General features: G+C 41.0%; 1 protein-coding gene across 3 annotated transcripts; it reads right to left on the reverse strand.

Annotated features, from left to right (window-relative positions):
• Nucleotides 1-1,041: 1,041 nt before the first annotated feature.
• LOC102225002 (visinin-like protein 1) lies at nt 1,042-11,709 on the reverse strand. 3 transcript variants are annotated; one of them, XM_023353240.1, is made up of 5 exons: nt 11,457-11,709; nt 11,223-11,327; nt 5,705-5,871; nt 5,396-5,611; nt 1,042-3,625 (listed from the first exon to the last, which is right to left on the reverse strand). In XM_023353240.1, exons 3-5 carry the CDS (start codon nt 5,864-5,866, stop codon nt 3,428-3,430), a joined length of 576 nt encoding a protein of 191 aa, XP_023209008.1. In that variant the 5' UTR covers nt 5,867-5,871; nt 11,223-11,327; nt 11,457-11,709; the 3' UTR covers nt 1,042-3,427. The 3 variants fall into 3 exon arrangements, with proteins under 3 accessions (XP_023209008.1, XP_023209007.1, XP_023209005.1); XM_023353239.1 differs by having other exon boundaries at nt 11,223-11,359; XM_023353237.1 differs by having other exon boundaries at nt 11,223-11,709.
• Nucleotides 11,710-15,712: the final 4,003 nt, after the last annotated feature.

Below are 15,712 nucleotides of genomic sequence, written 5' to 3' on the forward strand. Positions count from 1 at the left end.
TTTCTTTTCTCTTTCCACATGTTGGATTTCTCGCTTGTGCTGGTGCTGTGTGAGGAAAAGCAGGTGGTCTTGATTCAGGATGGGCCGGCATGAGACTCTCACGATACCATAACCTAGCATAAATACTGCATTCCCACGTTGTTGTCTTTTTTACACAATAATGAATGTTTAACATGAACTAATTGGTTTAACTGCATATAGAAGAGCAACAATTGTTCCTACTGCTGCTGACTTAAACACCCATTAAATTATATAGTTTTCAAGTGACTGTTGTAGAAAATAGTATTTTTTGTTGTTGGGTTTTTTGTGGTTCAACAGTACATTGATTTTAGCTAATTAATTACCTAAAATCAGGTATAACATGCTTATTTTAGCTAGAACTGGTCACTGTAGTCCCTTTTCTTGCTTCTCATATAAAAGTTTTTAAATTCTAAATTTTAGCATCTATCCTTAAATTGCTTAATTGTCCAGTTTAAACCTAATGACCAAAGTCTATAACAAATTGTACGGCGAAATTATATATTTTCTTTACTACGTTCACGTAAAATCTAAAAGCCTCATCATTTTATTAATAAAACACCAAGATGTATACCATTCAGATTTTCTTCCCCACTAGCTAAACCTCTCAGACCATTCTGGATTAAACACAAAGAGCAAAGATGATTACTTGTTACAAATTGGGAACAATTGTGAGATGTATATCTTGAATTATTATTCTTACTAGTCAGAATGTAAATGCAGATATCTTAAATTACCATTCGGGATAGTACAAATTTTGTTTTGTCCAGTCAAAATGCATTTTCAGATAACTAGAATGTAATTACAGATGGTCAGACGAAACCGAATTTATGTTAAAACGGCTTGCCATAGATTCAGGGGTTAGGAATATTTCTGCAAGTCACTATAAATTCATAGATATTACCTTCACAACTAGCCTATCTCAACGTAGTATTTTCAGACTGCTGTGCTCTGAAGGTAACTTAAGGAAGGTAAAAGAGGTTCTCCTTGCAGTTGGTGGGCTAAAACAATCCACAGCCTTGGTGTTGTTTTTTTCTTTATTTTGGATTTTCAGTGCAGAACCAGTAACTCCACCTACCAGCCTGTGTCTTTCCAAAAAGCCTGTCGATGGTTTATTCATTTCAAACACTACAGAACTGAGTTTGGGTGCAACACATGCCACATGTATAAAAGAATACAGTCAGTTGTTATAATGAGTTTTCATATTTGATAGAAACATTTACTCGACAAAAATAAGGAGGGGGGCGGGGGGATAAATCTGGACTAAAATGTAGAAATAATTCAGTCACTGAAGATGTGGGGGTTGGCTTCATTTATGTTCCAGACAAAATTAAAAAAAACAATGAACAGCTTCTTCTGCAACTTCCACTTGTGCAAGTGGACAACAAGCAGACTCCCAGTCCATGCTTGCATAGCCTAACATGAGAGGAGAGGAGAGGGGTGGAGGGGTGGACGGAGGAGGGGAGAAGGTGCAAACTATCGGAAAGAGAAACATTTCGGCAGTAACCAAACGCGACCGTCTCACAGTGTAAGAAACTCCATCAAACGCCTCTTTGAGGTTCCCGCATCTTTAATGATCGCTGCAAACAGGTAAATAAGAAGATGACACCTTTCAGTAAAAGTTTCTCCTTACAAAAAAGTTTTACACAAAGGAATGCAGTGTGTCCAGTAAACATAGGTGAGGCTTTTCTTTATTATTATTATTGTTGTTGTTTTAGCTGCATTGGAAGTGGAGTCGCCCTCACAGGCTCCCTAAGCCTTGAGAGCGAGCCCCAAGCAGCGGATCCAAAAGCCAAGAACGTACTCGTTTCGCAGTGCTCTTTGTTTCTGTAAACATGTTGATATGTAAGTTAAAGTTACCCTTTTTTCATCACTATTATTAGTATTATTATTATTATTATTTCTTCAAGTTTAAATCAAAACAAGCGGCCTGAAAAAAAAAAAAAGAAGCCAATTATTGGAGTACTGCACCTGATGATGGCGGGGATTCTGACCTTTCCTCTAAAAGGGCAGCCGTGCGACGTGATCAAAAGAAAAGGAGCAACAAAAAAAATTGTGTCCACACACACGAGTAGATTTCTGCTCATCATACAAGCCACCGAAGCCAAAACACGGTGCAGCGTGTCGACGTTAAAGCTCTTCAATCCACAGCTGCAGCCTGAACCAGTGGCGCCCCCCCAGATTATTTTTATAGGGGTGGCCAGACCAGGCCAATAAAATATTTTAGGAGGGAGTACAGCTAAAAAAAGAAAAGAAAATCCAACTATATATAATATTTGCTATATATTATATAGCTACGTATATATTTTATATTTGTTCATTTATTGGGTTTTACATTTATGTTTTCATTAAAAAAGATGATACTTTACACCTTTTTATAACATGAATATAATTCTCTGGGGAGGCCAGGATTTTTTAAGAGGGGGCCACGGCTCCCCTGTCCCCCCTCTTTGGGGCGCCACTGGCCTGAACACCTTTCCAACAACTCAAGTATCACATACTAATGCTTAATCGAGTGGGGGGGGGAGGAGGAGTGGGGATGCTCCCACATTACTGGGAGGAGGGCAGTGGGTGAACTAATGACAGAATGCGTCACATACTGTACAGCCCATGCAACAATACTAAATGAAGTTCTGATTTTATGTCTTTTTATAGCCACCTAAAGATGCAAAAAAGGTAAGAGATTATATAGTTGTTGTTTTTTTTTTCTTTTTTCTTTTTCTCGACACGTAATATATGCATGCAAAGAACCTGCTCTTCTCGGTTCCACTGAGTGAGAACATCTGGAGCAGGCAGGAGCCGTTTTCTGTTCTCCGAGAGCTCAACAAGTCTGGATAGTAGAGACAGTTACAATTATCATAGGAATTATTGTTTTTGTTACTATCATGTAGAGCATACAGCAGTCGCAGCAGTGAACACTGGGGGACGGGGGAGGGAAAGGGGGGGTTCCTAAATACTTCAGAAACAAAACTGAATGCAGTGCTCCACTGATATACAAGCTAGAGGTGAGAATGTACAGGGCTACTGTGCACGAATCACGTTGGCATGTTTAGAAATAGAAATCTGTGATATCTTATAGCTATTTCTCAAAATTATTCTGCATTTTGACATTCTCATGCATACGACCACAAGAAGCGAGTCCATTGAAAAATAGTTCAAGCATTTTGTTTGTTTTCTCTTATGTTATTATGGGTGGTTTTTCTTTTATCTCTTCTTCTTTTTTCTCCCCCGTGTGGAAATGGCAGAGAACCTAATGAGACATTAAAACGTGTGCGGCTGTCCAGAGTGTGTGGATACAGACTGGGTGTGGGGAGGCCGGCGGGGTTAGAGAGAAAGAGGCGCAAGCAGGAAGTGGGAGTGGGAGTGGGATGTGGGGGTGGAGGGTCAGGTGGGGGTGAGGGATGCGGCTTCACTTCTGCATGTCACACTGCAGCAGGAGAACGATGGACGGGTCGCTCTTCGCCGCCTCCTTGAACTCCTCCAGCGAGATCTGGTCGTCGTTGTTCTTATCCATTTTGCTGAAGATCTTGTCTACCCTCTGCTCCGGTGTCAGGCCGTCCTCGTTCATCTTCATCATGATCACGGTGCCCACCATTTTGTAGATCGCCTGCGGGCGAGAGGGAGTGCGAGAAATTAGCCGAGGAGTGTGCTTTTGTTATCTAACGCGGCGGAGGCCTACGTGCTTAAATAAAACGTGTGCAGAGTTTGTCAAGCGATGTAACTGTGGGACCAGAGAAAAGATTTTTTTTTTTAACTTGTTCCTTAAATCCTTAAACAGCTCAGTCTGTTGATGAAGATGTCACTCGACTTGAATTTCACGCGTCATTCGCTCATCGCTGTCGTCTCTTCTGTGAACGATGGATGAAAAGCCTTGAAATAAAACAAGCTTTTATCATAGCAGTATCAAATATTAGTTAGCACTCATTGTTAGCACAACCCTTGCAATTTAAATGTAACATAAGCTTTTTGAAATTCATGCTTGGCTTTTAAAAGTTAATCAGAATTTCTAGGACCTTCTAAATTGTTACACATAACTTCCTGCTTCCCTGGGGAATAAAAAGTATGCGACACAGATACTTATAAAGTTTACCCGCTGGACAAAAGACTTGATGGTTAGCATTGGATGCTAACCATGTGCTAACTCTGTCAAAACAGGCAAGCGCAAAAACCGTCCTGTCTTTTTATTGCAAGTGGAACTAGAGTAATGTCTTTGACTCTTACAACAACCCGGACTTGTTTCGTAGTTGCACACTCATCAAATCTGTGTTCCCATGGTGACGGGAGTGAACCATACAGTTCCTCCACGGGCTGTAGCATGAAGAGTCTGTCCAGCCGCGACACGCCGCGGCAGGAGTTTATGTCTTCAGTAGTTTGGGAGCAAAAATGGTTTGACATGAAAATCCGGCGCAGCAACTTTCAAAGCAACAATGACGTCACGTCTCAATTTGACGACGGTACGTCTTGAACACGCTTCACAACGACGGGAAGAGATGAAAAGGAAGGAAGAGCAGGATGACTTTTTGCTCAAGTTGCATAGTTTGAAATTAACTTGACATTTCTGCCAGAGAGCTACACCGAACACTTATGATTTTATGAGTGTTATTTTCCCAACACGGGGATTTGACTTGGTGTTTTCAACTGTCTTAGGAGTGAAGCCTTGACTAAATCGTTTTCTGTCCTACCATCACAAACACAAATATGTAGAGTTTGGTCAGAAGAGACTCCACTTTGCTGTTTTTTTCATAATTACCTGGTAAATCTAACTTCCAAATTTTGTTATCATTTCTATAAAATCAAAGCTTTTGTCCTTATTTGTTCTTTCCTTTTCCTCTTTCCGATACTATCTTTGTATTTACACTTCAATCAAAATGTGTTTTCTAAATCACTGCGTTCTGGTGCCGTTCTGGTTCTGCTGCCCGGCTTTCTTCAAACCGCTAAATACTGGTTCACATGTTTGCGTCCGCAAATAATTTGTGACGTTCTGCCTAACATAAAAAAATATAAGTGCCAAGCTGATGACAAAACAGACTTGCAGAAATATGAACACCTGGATAAAAACAGCAGGCTAAATGCTAAGTTTAGTTTGCGAAAACACACGGTGCATCTGATATGACTGGAATAAAACACTATATTTATCCCAGCTGGATTTGTCAATACTCTCCAATATCACCAACACAGATCAGATTCATCTTATAGATTGTTTTCCCTGAAATAGCATCAAGATATCCAATACAGCTGAAGCTTTGCCACAATTTGACTCTGTGTGTACGAGTGAGTGTGTGTGATGTTGCTGCTCTGCAGGTGTGCAGCTGACGGATGGACAAAACGCACCCAGCCTCCTGATGGGTAAAGGCTTAATGACTCGATAATCCCTCACCTCGATTATCTCCAGCATCTCCACTCTGGTGATTTTGCCGTCGCCGTCCAGGTCGTACATGTTGAAGGCCCAGTTGAGTTTCTGCTCGAAGCTGCCGCGGGAGGTGATGGACAGGGCGCAGATGAACTCTCGGAAATCGATGGTGCCGTCTCCGTTTTTGTCGAAGGTCCTGAAGGCGTGTTGTGCAAATTTTGACGCGTCGCCGTATGGGAAGAACTTGCGCACGTTTGAAAACAAGAGGTGTGTCATGAGTTGACCAGCGCGGATTTTGGTGAGAGAAAGTGAGAGAGCGATGCGGGTCACACAAACCTTGACGTAGAGCTGCTGGAACTCCTCCAGATTCAGCCGACCGGTGGGGCAGTCTTTCAGGAAGCCTTTGTACCACTGTTTCAGCTCGTGTTCATTAAACTCTGTGTTCTTCACCAGATCCTCCATCACCTCAGGAGTCAGCTTGCTGTTTTGCTTTCCCATGATTCCTGTGGTAAAAGAACTTGCTGTTAATGCGAGTTGAGTGTTGTTTTTGCATTTCTGTTGTTTTTGGAGTGGTACTCCTGCTGCAACAAGGCAGACAGGAATGCCCTGCAGAGGACAGTGAGGGGAACAGAACTCTGAACCTTGACAGATACTCCGTCAGACAAACAGCAACAGAACATCAAACACACAAAAAAACCTGCTGTTAAAATACTGAACTGCAGTTAAAGTCATGCACTATGGCGCTTTGCAAAAGTGGCCACACCGCTTGAACTTGAATCATAAACTTCAATGTGTTATATCGACATTTTTATGGACTAACACAAAGTAGTGAATCTTATGCAGATGGACTCATTACCTGTTTCTTGGGGTGTGTCTCTACCAGATTTACACATCTAGAGACTGAAAATCTTGCACATTATTCAAAGGAAAACACCTCAAACTCAGAGCATCTGCAAACATAAGGGGCTTCGACGGCCCTGTATCGGGTTGGCCCCCTGCTGTACCGTTTTGTTCTTTTTGATCGGCTCACCAGGTCCACCTTTCTGTTGATACTTTTGGGATTTTTGTTTTCCTTTTTTTTGGGACACGGGAAACTGAGGATATTTAACTCTCTTTTTTTCTCCACAGAAAATTACAGTAGTTGAACCAAAAGAAAAGTTCGAGAGAGTTTTGAAATAAAATAATTTTTTGAACCCTCAGTTTTGCCTACCTGTCCTCAAATATGTTGTGCCCTTGTTGGACGTAACAATCCTACAACTTTCAGATCCATCTCTGGTCCAAAGTGCTGATTTCTGTTAGTGGCTTGTATATTTGAGTAACATGTGTTGAAGAATATTGGTATGTAAAGGTTGCAGGGCCGTCATTGACTGGAGTTTAAGATACCTGCTCTAACAGGACTGCCTTGTATCTAGCCACATGCATCTTCCCATGCTAGCACTGCCTGAGACGGTGTCCTGAGGGCGATGTTAAGTCCTGGTCTCATCCGGTTCATCGGACAGCTGGGGTTTGGTTGTCTTGCATTTAGAAAATGTTGACTTCCTCCCCCAGCAAGATTGTTTTTTTCATTCTATCAACCTTCCAGACCACTCAGGTCTTCTGGTTCTAGTCTGCTCCGCATCTCCAGAACCAAACATGGAGAAGCAGAATTCAGTTTTTTGTGTTCCACTAACGTGGAACAAACTTCCAGGAAACTTCGAAACAGCTGAAACACGGAGTTCTGTTAAATCAAGGCTAAAACCCCACCTGTTTAGAGTTGCCTTTGATTCCTAGTCACTGGAACAGTGATCGACATATTTGATGTGCATTCGCTTGATGATTTTGATTATTTCTTTTGACAGAATGCAATGTTTATTGCTTGTTTCTTAGTTTCTCTGTTACGTTTTTATGGTTTAAAGCCCTTTGAACTGTCCCGTTGCTGAGACATGCCGCACAAATAAACTTCATTGCCTTGACCCAGTGCTCTTGGGCAAGGCATTTCAGAGCGCCTTCTTCCATATGTTTGCTGTGTTCCCTACATGGCTTGTGGAAAGCTTAAAATATTACATCTTTTTGGTCTAGACCAATAAAATAAAACAAAATCCATTGCAGTTTGTGAGTAATGTGGCACAAGGTGAAAGCGGTGGTACTCGTTTACGTATCTATGTCTAATATTTCAGTGAGCTCTAAAAGAAAAGCTCTTGTTTAGCTTTTGGTCATACAAACTATACATTGATTTGATCCTCTTCTTGGACGGAAGCACGGATAGTTCCATGATGCTCGTGCTCTATTTCCGTGGCCCCTGCCGGTGCCAGGCTTCGGGCCCCCAGTAAGCTGTGACCTGGATCATCACTGTCAAAGCAGATCCAGTTCACCAAAACGTTCGATCGCCGCTATCAAGTTTCCACTGCAAACACCGTCCCCACGCCAATGACAATCACAACAAAGCCTCCGCGTTGCATGTAAGAGAGACACAGCTGCAGTGAGTCCACGCAGCGCGGGGACGGCGGTGGGGGCACGCAGGAGCGCGCAGCAGGGCCAGCTCTAATCTGGATCAGCGGGGAATATGGCTTATAACTGAGTGGTCTGTGAGTACCGCTGTGCTTAAAACCAGCTGCGGACAGTCCGGCGTGCCATCCGCTTCGGATTAGTTTGTTAACCACATGATGAAGGCACTCAGCAGCAGCTACGACAACTCCAGCTGCCTCTCTGAAGCCCCGAATTCATGAATTATTGACTCATGATGTGGCAAATGACATAAGACGGCCAAGAATAGGCAGATGCATAATTAAACTAATGAGACAGCCGGATATTATTTAGATGTGGGGATGCAGGGGTCAGAGGGGGGAACGTCCAGCAAATGTATGCATTTGCTTTGTGTCGTGACACAATTTCAAATCCCAATGTCTTTCACTGGGATTTTTATATATATTAAACCAACTTAAAATATTGTTTAAAGGTATGGCAGGGCAATATGGACTTAAGGTTTTATCACAATATTTTCCGCAACCATAGTGTTTACAATAAAAGTAACAATAAGAACTATTTATTACATCTTTTTTAGGTAAGTGTTTGACTGTAACCATATGTCACAGCATGTATAGTCCCACAAACACAATTAAAAAAGATTTAATTGTAATGCGTTTTTTTTTTTAAGACACCGGTCACATAAAGGAGTGTGATTTGTGTCACTAACCTGCACACAGTCACTGTATTTTCAAATGTATTGGTGTTTATTGATGCTGGAGAAAATAATAAAACTATCAATCCTGACAATAAAGACAGTTTTGGGGGGGCTTTGAACATCATTAATTGGAATGTATTTTTTATTTACTATAAACCAAATTTCTTATCGTTAGAAGAAATTTATCACGACAAGTGATAAACGATCCGATAAAGGCACACTCTTTTTAATGATGCGAGCTTTTAGATGCATCTCTGCGTCAAAACATCCAAATCAAGCCATGAAGTCATAAGCAGAACTTATTATAACATGGCAGCATCTTTTGGTTGTAATTCAGCCATTTTGTTCTGATCGTTGGGACAGGGACACGGGTCGTCAAGGACTGATCTAAACTCACAACGCAAACAAGCAGAACATTAACCAGTGAAGCAGCCAAGCGGCCCGGTTACTGTGGAGGAGCTGCAGAGGTTTGCGATTCAGGTAGGAAAACGTTTTGGCAGTATTTCTGTTTGTTGACCACTCCCACAAATCTAGCCGTTGTGATAGAGTGGCAAGAAAAAGTGTTTGCTGAAAGAAAGCCATTAGGTTTAAGACATAAAAGTGTTGGGACCCAGACAAGAAGGACTGAACAGACATACAGGGAACAAAGAGACTGGAATAAAAACTATTCATCCCAGAACGCAGTGATAGTCATTTTATTCATGCCATGTTAGCCTGCGTTAGCTTACTCTGTCATATTAAAGTTTTCCTTTCATTTCTTCACACTAACTTATAAAATTGTCCAGAACAAACATGCACTAAACGCTCTGCTGATATCGATTCTGCACTTTGCAACACAAACATAGAAAGCTGTTTTGTAATCCGTCGTGGCAGAGCGCTACTACTATTACTGGTGCTTATACATTTTGTAGGACTTAAAGAGATTTCCAAAATGGCGCCAGAATGGTGGTTTCTTCAGTTTTAAGGTGCCATCTTGTGTGAGATGGAAGTCTAAGTCAAAGCTGTCATGGCTGCGACTGGTCATTTAAGAATCAATTTTCCAAAAGGTTATTAATGTCTAATTCAGCCAGTTATTTAACAAAACTTTGCTTTCTCAAAATACAATTTTTCATCTTAACTTCTGCTGTCAAGATACTGTTCAAACCTTTCCTTGAGCACAGCCCAATTGCTCTTAATCAAGCTAATCTTTATTAATTGAATAAAGATTTTAAAAATTATCATTGGTTTAAAGCTAATTCTGCTTCTTCCCAAAGTCTTCAGTACAGCCCTTGGTCTTTAAAGGTCTGCACATTCATACTGAACTATGATATTACTATATGTCTATTATGTTCTAAAAAAAAAACAAAAAAACTTCAAATGCATGCCACACTTCTCAGATTTTTGCTTGTAAATATCTTGGAACCATACTTCCATCTCCTGCCACTTTGTCTGCTGTTTTCTTCCCTCACTTTGTGTTTGATGTAGACATTAAACTAAGACACAAAAGTTGGAGGAGTATGGATTAATGTTGCAAGCCGATGTGTTGGTCCACATCTCTGCAGCAGCAGCAGCAGCAGCAGCAGCAGCAGCAGCAGCAGCAGCAGCAGCAGCAGCAGCATTCCGGACAGCTCCACCACACTCTGCACTGCGTTGACTCGGGCCTTCCACAACAAGCAGCAGCAGCAGCAGCAGCAGCACTAATGTGCGCCGCAGCCCAAAAAAAAAAAAAAAATCAGAGCAAAGCCCCGCGCTTTGACGCTCAGCCTCCGCTGCGCCTCGCAGTCCCAACGCGCATTATTGGCCACTTGCAGCTCCGCGGATGTTCTGTTTGAACCGCATGACGGGCTGCTGTGAATGACCTTGAGGACAAACAGTTTGCATCGGGAGGACAGGAACATTTTGGACAAAGGAGGTCTGCATACTGCGGCGTTTTGGTTCCCTCTTTACATCATCAGAATATAAAAACAAAGCAAAAAGAAAAAAAAAAAAAATCAAATCATGACTGATCACGCCTCAGCTGGGAACGGCGTGTTTTCTGCCAGACTGGGTGCCAGGAGATGCCGTATTCCCCCTATGGCGCTTTGGGCCATAACAAATGAGTTAATGGTATTAGAGCTCCTGTGTGAGCGGAGAGGAGGGAGGTGGAGGAGGGGAGACGCTGCTGCATTCCGATGGAAACGACGCAGTGAGAGCGTTCTCCCCACCAGATCCCCTCCATCACATGTTTTCAGCTCATCCAAGCGACAGACATGAAAAATGCCACAATCTGACACACCTTTTTTTTTTTTCTATTTTTTTTGTAACAATCTAATAAATATTTGACGTATGCGAACACAACTCCCTCGCAGCCTCCGGAGGCGTTTAAAGGCCAATTAGCGTATCTTCAGCCGCCCGACATTTCATTGTTTCGCGCAGTAAATCGCCTCCGTCTCGTTTTCGGTCGAATCGCTGACCGCAGGCGGAGCGCAGAGGCTTTATTTTTCATGGATGCGCAGGTGCCTCAGAGCCAGCCTTCTCCTCCATCCCCATTCATCCCCATGTAACATCATGCGCTCACACAGAAACGACACACACACACACACACACACACACACACACACACACACACGCACACACACACACACACACACACACACACACACCCTGACGGCTGTATGTAAGAAGAATTAAAAACCCCAACACGACATGCACGCATGCAGACATCCGCGCTCTTACCTGATTAACGCCTGTATCTGCTGGTTATCTGTCGGAATTGAGCAGCTCGTCTCCTCTGCAAAGTCCAGAAACTCCCCTCGCTCTTCGTCCGATGGAAACGTTCACCTAAAAAACGGATTATTCTCAACAACGATCGCCTATTAAAAAAAAAAAAAAAATTTAAAAAAAAGAAAAAGAAAAAAAATCCCGAGCGCGCGCGCGCACACGCACACACACACACCCGCGCGCACGCACCCCCTCACTCGCACAAGAGAGAGTCGCGGTTTTTGCGGGATTTTCCCCGACGCAGTTCGTCCAGATGAGGCGCAGCAGGGTCCGATCCCGCGCCGAGCTCTTCGCCTGTCTGTGTGCGGACTAGAGGAGCGCGGCGTCACCCGTGCGCATCACAGCCTGGTGGGATGAGGAGTTCGCCTGTGCGCTGCCGCTCCGTGTGGCTCCAGCTGGCTGCTGTCGCGTTACAGCCGCAGCCTTTGCCCCGCTGTGGATGGAGGGGGAATCATTAAGCAGGTTGTGGTAGAGAGAGGGCCAGGTGAGCGCCGCTGCTGCAAAGACCGCTCATTAATAAAGCATCTACCGAATCAATTTAGACTTCATTCGGTTCATCTGTCCGTGAAGTTGATGTTTTATTTTGGTTGCGACTCAACGGGGAGTTTGGAGCAGAGAAGAAATGTTATAGAGAAAGGGATACAGGGGGAGAAAAAAGAAAATTTAAAAAATAGGAACATTGAAAAGCGTAAGTATACATTTATTTCATAAAAGGTACAAAAATATTTCTTGGTGGAAGATGAAGGATATTCAGAAACAAAACAATACTGCATACTCGTTGAGTATTCAGAGGGTTTGGCGATATGAACAGAGGTGATATCGTTTTATCACGATATTTTGTGACTACGATAAAAATGACGATAAGAACCGTTTATACTTTTCACATAAAGAATGATTAGTGTCACTAAATGGCTCACAGTAACTGCATTTAATCATATTTTCTTAATGAATGAATATGTTATGGCACTCTTATTGAACAAACAGTGAAGAAAATACTCAACCTCCACAATATGGACGGTTTTAAAACATTAACTGGAATTTATTACGACTGTAATAAATCACATTTTTTTATTATTTTAAGAAATTTATCATGATAAATGACTGACGCGATACATTCCCACCCCTAATTCATACCTTAAAAATATCTCAATTGTTTTCTATGTAACATTGATTTAACATACTATGTATTGTATGTATGTACATCAGGATATATTGAAGAGAGACATAAAGGGTTGGGATTTTATTTTTTTTAAAGTGAAAACTTCTTGTAGAACAGCTAAAATGATCAATTCTTATGTTGCAAAAAAAAAAATTCTGTCTAAATTTATATATTCTTATTTTTTCAATAAAAATGGCAAAAATAATTGCTTTTACGTTCTTTATGTTTTTTGGGTTTTTTGCATTTATAGTAGAAAAACTTCTGTGTATTTCGGTGGGATTTTATGTAATCGGCCAACACAGAGACACTCAGCTGCAACATGTCGGGCTTCACTTCTTATGATTCGTTTCTCTTCTAGAGTCTCAAATCTGAACAATGGGCAAGTCTTTTTAAAAACTGTCGACTGGATGTAGGACTTTGACTAGGTCATATAGCATAATGCTAATCATCCCATTCCAGCTCTGACTGCATGTTTAGCGTCATTGTCCCACACGCAGGTGAACTTCGACCCCAGTTTTCAACCATCAGCCTCTAATAGTTTTTTATTACGCTTTATTTAGTTCCATCCGTCTTTCCATCAGTTCTGACCAGCTTCCCTGTTCCACCACCTTTTATGACCATGAGAATGGTGTGTTTAGGGCACATGTGTCAAACTCGAGGCCCGTGGGCCAAATCTGACTCGCCGTAGCTTTTCATGTGGCCCTCTAAATTCTAGACTAAACACTAAGTGTCCTTAAATATTATGTTATCAGTCAAATTAATGCAGTTTTTATCTGTTTCCTGACAAATTATGTCAGTCAGTTCCTCCAGTTTCTTGAGAATTATTGTGGAAATTCACGCAAAATCAACAACATTTTTGTGCTAAAACAAAATTGGGAGTTTATTGCAGGTTTTTCTCAAAAATTGTCAAAAACTTTCATACTTGTACTAGACAGCTGCCTCAGCCTTAATTGATGTCAGATTATAGTCCATAAATAATAAAATGTTGCATTTATCGTCATAAATGAGCGGAAATATTTCCAAATAAGAACCACAAACACTTTGATTTTTAGTACAAAAAAATCACAAAAAGTATCACGTAATCCTGGAGGGACTGGAAAGTTGTTCAATAATATTAATTTTAAGAATAAATTGATATTTAACAGTTTGTGAACAGCTTTCAAAAACAAACTCTGGCACAACCGGCCCTTTAAGAGCATTCAGGATCTTTACTTGGACCACAACAAAAATGAGTTTGACACCCTGGTAACTTCTTCAACATGTCTGCTGTCTCTCCTACGTGGCTCATGAAAATCTGCAAACTGAACTTCTTTTGTATTTCTTTCAACAATGACTTTCTTCTTGCCATTTTTCCACATAGGTCAGGTTTGTGGAGAGCACAGCCGATGGTTTTTCTGTTATCCTCTTCTGCATCTCTACAGCTTCCCCATGATGTGAGGTATAATGAAAGAAACCTGAAGCTCTTTTAAATATGTTTGCTCATGATAATGGAAATTCTAGCTTCCCGGAACTATCATATTAAATCCCAAAAAAATCTAAAGTATTAATAAGGTTTGAGTTTTCACATGCAAAATTAGATTCACTGTCAGACATTTTAACCCTACATGCCTCGAAAATCCATCTCTTTGTTCATCTTCTACCTTAGAAGGTCTTTTGTTTTTGTTTTTTTCTCTCAGAAATGGTGAAAATAAAATCTCTCCAAGATGTCAAAGTTCACAGATCTCATTTCCACATGTGGAAACGGTGTCAGCGGTGTTCTGTTCACTAGTTCTGGCTTTCTGCAGACTTGGCTGCTCACTTTTCCATCCATACTCAGAGAGGCGAGTGTAAATGGAAATCCAGACTTTCGCGCAGGTCGGATGTCCATGTTGTCGGTGAACATATGTGCAGTTTGTGTCACGAAGAAGAGTTGACCGTGTGTCCGAAAGGTCTCACTTCGACAAAATTGATGCTGCAGTTTCCAAAACTGAATTCTGCTCACTTAATTTGCCAATGTATAAAAGTGGAGTCAGGAAAACGCCTTAATATTAGATTTTACTCTCCTGATCCTGGCCGTGATGTGAACATTAACGTTTTTTTTATTTTCGGTTTGACTCTTTTCTTGGTGCTGGTTTGTGAGCCAGTGTGTTTGTTTCTATAAACATGATTAGATTATTAAGATTATTTGTGCATCTCCTCTTTAGTTGTATGGCAAAAACAGCATGACATTGTCCTGTTTTGGTGGAACATTTCTTATGCAACTAAACTAGGATAATAATAATAATAATAATAATAATAATAATAATAATAATAATAATAATAATAATAATAATAATAAACATTCACAACTCTGGCAGTTGCAGGTCAAAAGTAATGTTTTATTTTATTCGTTTGTGTGTTCTGTTGAGGTTGGAGAGACCTACACCAATGTGGTTTTAGTTTTCAAAGCTCTTTTTAGAGATATAAATCTGAATTTTGTGTCTTCACCTCCCCTTTTACTATGTTACCCCTAAAGAAAACAGTGCAAACAACCGCTTTTCGAAATTAGCTCCTTAGTAAACCGTCTGCCTGTGATGTTCCTACATGATTGGGCAGAGTGGTGCAGCTTTGCTGCGGTCTTTTTTAAATATGTTACTGTGCTGTAGGTGTAGCTGACAGGTGAACCTGTTCCTGATTAATCGGGACCCTTGAAACCCCACGAGGAACCGCAGACGGTCCCTGGACGACCTTCAGAGCGCCAGAAAAATAGGTCACCTTCGTCAATCCCTGAGTGTGTCTGAAGAACAGATGAGGCTAAAACTGCTCTCAGACCCAAACACAAACCTGACTCCATGCAGTGGGACTGGAACGATTAATTGTGATTAATCGTTTATTGAAATAATTGTCAATTAGTTTAGTAATCGATTAATGGTTAGCTGGAGAATGCAGACGCAAAAAATTCATTTGCTGAAAGAACGTCACATTCAGAGCAGTAAGTAAGCCAAAGCTGTACATAGAATATGTACATTTTGTATTTAAGATCAAAATAAAAAAATCTTTGTTCTACGCAGAACTCCTAAAGTTACATAGTTTTAGCTTCACCTGGTGCAAATTCTGTAAAAACCTTTTTTGCTATCCGATTATTATTAATGCAATTGATCGATTAATGATCGAGCCTTCACTGAAGGGCTGCTCTGCTGCTGCATTGCAGGCAATAAAATGTTTATTCTCTCATTTAAAAAAGAAATTGAACTATTTGTATATTTCATCTATTTCTACTGTTGTATAAAACAAGCTTAAGTGGTTAACTAAAAAAAACATTTACAGA

Source organism: Xiphophorus maculatus, chromosome 19 (genome assembly GCF_002775205.1).
Source record: "Xiphophorus maculatus strain JP 163 A chromosome 19, X_maculatus-5.0-male, whole genome shotgun sequence".
In the NCBI taxonomy this organism is placed as follows: Eukaryota; Metazoa; Chordata; class Actinopteri; order Cyprinodontiformes; family Poeciliidae; genus Xiphophorus; species Xiphophorus maculatus.

Bases quoted from the DNA above. Each gene is read 5' to 3' on its own strand.
- LOC102225002 (XM_023353240.1), bottom strand. From the start codon at position 5,866: ATGGGAAAGCAAAACAGCAAGCTGACTCCTGAGGTGATGGAGGATCTG. The intron at 5,612-5,704 runs GTTTGTGTGACC...AACGTGCGCAAG, and splicing joins TCCAGCAGCTCTACGTCAAG to TTCTTCCCATACGGCGACGC. The intron at 3,626-5,395 runs GTGAGGGATTAT...TCTCGCCCGCAG, and splicing joins AGATGCTGGAGATAATCGAG to GCGATCTACAAAATGGTGGG.